This window comes from Nuphar pumila, chromosome 13 (genome assembly GCF_984573655.1).
Source record: "Nuphar pumila chromosome 13, dmNupPumi1.hap1.1, whole genome shotgun sequence".
Lineage (NCBI taxonomy): Eukaryota > Viridiplantae > Streptophyta > Magnoliopsida > Nymphaeales > Nymphaeaceae > Nuphar > Nuphar pumila.
In genome coordinates, this window is record NC_143261.1 from 13,306,230 (window position 1) to 13,310,589 (window position 4,360).

Here is a 4,360-nt window from a genome sequence, read left to right on the forward strand (position 1 = left end):
AACAAAGATAAAAGGCAGAAAAGAAAAGAAGTCAATTAGTAAGAGAACGTTCACTCTAGTCTCTTGAGAACAGAGGAAAGAGAAGATGGCGAAACCTGTCTCCATTGAAGTATGGAATCCGAGTGGCAAATACAGGATAGTGAGCACCAAGTCCATGCCTGGCACCCGTTGGATTCGTCTTTTAACCGATCAGGATTGCAGGGTTGAGGTATTTTATTATTTTTCTTGTTGGTTTTATTATTATTATCATTTTCATTCTATTTGGATTCTGTATGCCACTGACTGTTTCCTTTATCAGATTTGCACAGAGAAGAAAACCATCTTGTCTGTCGAGGATATACTCGCTCTGATCGGCAATAAGTGCGATGGAGTTATTGGACAGGCAATTTTGATCTTCAATTCTCCATTTCTTGCATTGATTCCCGAGATTTCTGATTTTTTTTGCCCTTCTCTCAAGTCTTTCAAATTATGTTAAAAATGGTCAAGGAATTCTTTGAGTTTATGTGAGGAACTCTGATTGCGGTTGGTATTTTAAGTTTCCCTGAACATGGGTTTCATTATTTGGTCCCAGAAGAGCGTCTGGTACCATATTTCGACCATTTCTCAGCCAGGACGCCTCAATTTTTTTTTCTGTTTTGTATTTATAGTGGGCATTTTGTGATGTATGCAAATATGGTCATCAAAAGGAAGGTGGTGCAATATAATTTTCAGTTTTATGGTTTCTATGCCTGATTTTGATTCGATATTACAGTTAACAGAAGATTGGGGTGAAACTCTTTTCTCTGCACTAAGGAGAGCAGGTGGAAGATCGTTTAGCAATATGGCTGTTGGATACAACAATGTGGATGTGAACGCTGCTACCAAGAATGGGATTGCAGTAGGAAACACTCCAGTATGTGACACTCAAGCATGCTTTCATCATCTATGATATATATTGAAGATGTGTTGTTACCCTTGTTTTATTTGAGAACTTTGGTCATTAAATTGTAATATTGGGATTGGCAGGGTGTTCTTACAGAGACAACAGCAGAGTTAGCAGCTGCATTATCAGTAGCAGCTGCTAGGAGAATAGTGGAAGCCGACGAATTTATGAGGGCTGGTCTGTATGATGGATGGCTACCTCATCTGTATGGTTCCCTCTGTTTCACTCCTCATGGTGCCCTTTGTATTGGTTCATACTTTAAAACCATGTAAGATTTTTAATTAGTTGCTCAATTGTGCAGGTTTGTGGGTAATTTGCTCAAAGGGCAAACAGTTGGCGTGATTGGAGCTGGACGTATTGGATCTGCATATGCACGGATGATGGTATTTAAATTCCACTAACGGCATATGAACTCTCTCTCATGTTTTAGTTTTAGTTTATTTACTTAATGTTTGCTGTATGATACAACAGATTGAAGGATTCAAGATGAATCTGATATATTATGATCTGTATCAGGCAACAAGACTAGAGAAATTTGTAACCGGTTGGTGTTCCAACATTTTTGTTTGGCACGGATCATCCATGAGTTTGTGAAGTTGTGACAAAGTGTTTCTTCTTGTAGCTTATGGGGAGTTCTTGAAGGCTAATGGGGAACAACCAGTTACATGGAGGCGAGCCTCCAGCATGGATGAAGTTCTTAAGGAGGCTAATCTGGTGAGTGCTCAGATGATGGATCTTCATTTTTTTTTCTTTTAGATGATTAATGATGATTGAATTGATTAGCAGCTTGGCGTAATTTACGCAGATAAGCCTGCATCCTGTTTTGGACAAGACTACTTATCATCTGATCAATAAGGAGAGACTCTCAACCATGAGGAAGGTAGCACTTTTGAGGAACCAATATGAACCATATGCTGTAAATTTTGGGCTTACAGCGTCTGCATTTTGGCAATACTTTCTGTCTGTAAATTAGTTGATTACGACCAAGCTGTATTGCAGGATGCTATTCTTGTAAATGCAAGCAGAGGTCCTGTCATTGACGAAGCTGCCCTTGTGGAGCATCTGAAGGAAAATCCTATGTTTCGAGCTGGCCTGGATGTCTTTGAGGTAACTTGTTTATTGTCACGACTATCACAGGAATCATCAAGTTCACAAAATTCACTACTTAATTTGATTGACGTCATCCAGGATGAGCCTTTCATGAAACCAGGACTAGCTGACCTGAAAAATGCAATTGTTGTCCCTCATATAGCATCTGCCTCCAAGGTAAGGAAACTGCCAAAGGAAATTAATTCCATGCATGTGATTTATTTCTTGTAATCACCTCTCTCTCTCTCTCTCTCTCTCTCTCTCTCTCTCTCTCTCTCTCTCTCTCTCTCTCTCTCTCTTTGCGATGCATGAGCTGATAAATCTTCTACATTCTTATCCAGTGGACTCGAGAAGGAATGGCGACGCTTGCAGCTCTCAATGTGTTGGTATGTCTGGAAGATAAAGAAATTTCAGAATTCCATGCATGGTGCAGTAGAAAGTACTCAATATGACTGAAATTCTTATGCAGGGGAATATCAAAGGCTACCCAATTTTGTCAAATCCAAATTTGGTGGAACCTTTCTTGGATGAAAATTCTGCCCCACCACCTGCTTGTCCCAGCATTGTCAATGCAAAAGAGCTAGGTATACATCAAATAACACTTAGGAGCAGATTCCTTTTCCTCTAGCAACTAAGGCTCTGAGTAAGAGTTTCAAACTTTATGGCAGGCTTGCAGGTTGCAAAGCTTTAATCTGGAATCTTGCTTTGTGAAAGAATGTTTTGGGGGAAATTATATGTCAGCTTTGGCAAGCAAACTTGGTGAAATTTTTTCTAGATCTTTAGTAGGATCTTGGGCTGAGGAAGATGCAATGTTAGTCTTGTGTTTTGAAACCTGCATAATCTGCAAAATCAAGTTGTGGTTCCATCAGTAAATTTAGAATATTTATCACTTGTAGCAAAGCTTTCCATTAAGAAGTGAAATAGAATGCTGCTGCATCTTTAAGGCAGTTCTTTTCCGATCTTTTTTTTGTTTTAAACTATTTCTTTTGATTAATGCTTTATAAGACTATAACAGGCAAAACAACAAAGCAGAGGCTATTTGACACCAGACAAAAGAATAAAGCAGAGACCCTTTACATAACATCTGTTTGTCTAATGGTTCACTGAAACATTGGAGATATATATGATAAACCATAAAACGCCATTTTTCTTTGCACCTGTCTCTAAATAAAATGAAGAATTTTATCTCTTATGTGAGATTCAACTTCATCGTTATCAATAAATCCCAATGTGCTTTCATGAGAAGACGTCAACCAAGGGTTACTGCTAAAAATGAAGCATCAACCCCCTTGTGACCATGATTTATCACCTGACATGGGATGACCACGGTTTAAAATCTACACGGTGCGTCCCATGCTGCAAAGTCAAAGCTAGGTGTACTGCCAGACGCCCGCCAATGTGCGGCCAGTGATTGGGTTAGCTTAGCCAAAAAACAGGAAAAAAAAACCTTTCCCTACCTAAATAATTGACTGCACATTAGCATGTCTCCATTTTTTTTATATTTACATGAAGAAACCACCCACTGGATTAGAGACCTAGCCACACTGGCTCTGCTTGCCGGACTTACAGTCGCTGTCCTGGCAGTGTAAAACTCCCTTGGCCCCTGGGAGTTGCCGCACTTTAGCTTGTGCAAGGAGTGATACCCATGGAATTTTAACCTGCAGGAAGGGGGAAGGAGTAATACCTATGGAATTTGAACCTGCTGGAAGGGATGAAATCACTTCCCTACTAAAGAAACCAATCACCCAAAATTTTTAAAATCTAAACAGAACGGGCAGAAAATTACAAAAAGGCGACCTGTTTATCATTTATTTACAAGAAACTACTCAAAACTTTGTAATTGCAATGAACAACCTGCTGTCGAATTGGTGCAAGTGTTTGAACGGGTCGGTTCAAACCGCATTCCATTGAATCGATTTTGAATGGGGGTCTAAAAATTATACTCATTGCCAAATCAATTTGTATCGATTCTGGTTTGGTTCTAAGTATATAATTTTTTTTTCGACAGAGAAAGCTGCACAAACTGCTCCTGCCAGACAAGGGGCCCTCGTTGGTTCTAAGCATATAATTTGCTTGGCCCGGTACGAACAGGCTGATCTGATATCTTGCCTGTATTTTGTTGGTTGGGTTGAGTTAGATTCGGATGTGAGTCTATTCGGCTTGGCTGAGAAACAATCATACTCACAAATATTGGCCATTTCTAAAAATCTCCCAGAATTTCCAACAACGAAAAACCAAGGATCATGAAGGTGCACGTCATCACATAGATTGAAAGAGGATCAGGTCAGAGGTAGCTCTGACGGTAATATGTCAGAGCTCTCTCTAGTACCGTTCATCTACAAGATGAAT

The 4,360-nt window shown here is 39.6% G+C and overlaps 1 protein-coding gene across 1 annotated transcript; it reads left to right on the forward strand.

Annotated features, from left to right (window-relative positions):
* Window positions 1–11: 11 nt before the first annotated feature.
* On the forward strand, window positions 12–2,968 carry LOC149817813 (glycerate dehydrogenase-like). Its single transcript, XM_089984777.1, has 13 exons — window positions 12–208; window positions 299–382; window positions 752–892; window positions 1,006–1,127; window positions 1,224–1,305; window positions 1,394–1,466; window positions 1,545–1,636; window positions 1,728–1,802; window positions 1,922–2,029; window positions 2,111–2,188; window positions 2,353–2,397; window positions 2,481–2,595; window positions 2,680–2,968. The coding sequence occupies exons 1-13, from the start codon at window positions 86–88 to the stop codon at window positions 2,700–2,702; spliced, it is 1,161 nt and encodes a 386-aa protein (XP_089840903.1). The 5' UTR covers window positions 12–85; the 3' UTR covers window positions 2,703–2,968.
* Window positions 2,969–4,360: the final 1,392 nt, after the last annotated feature.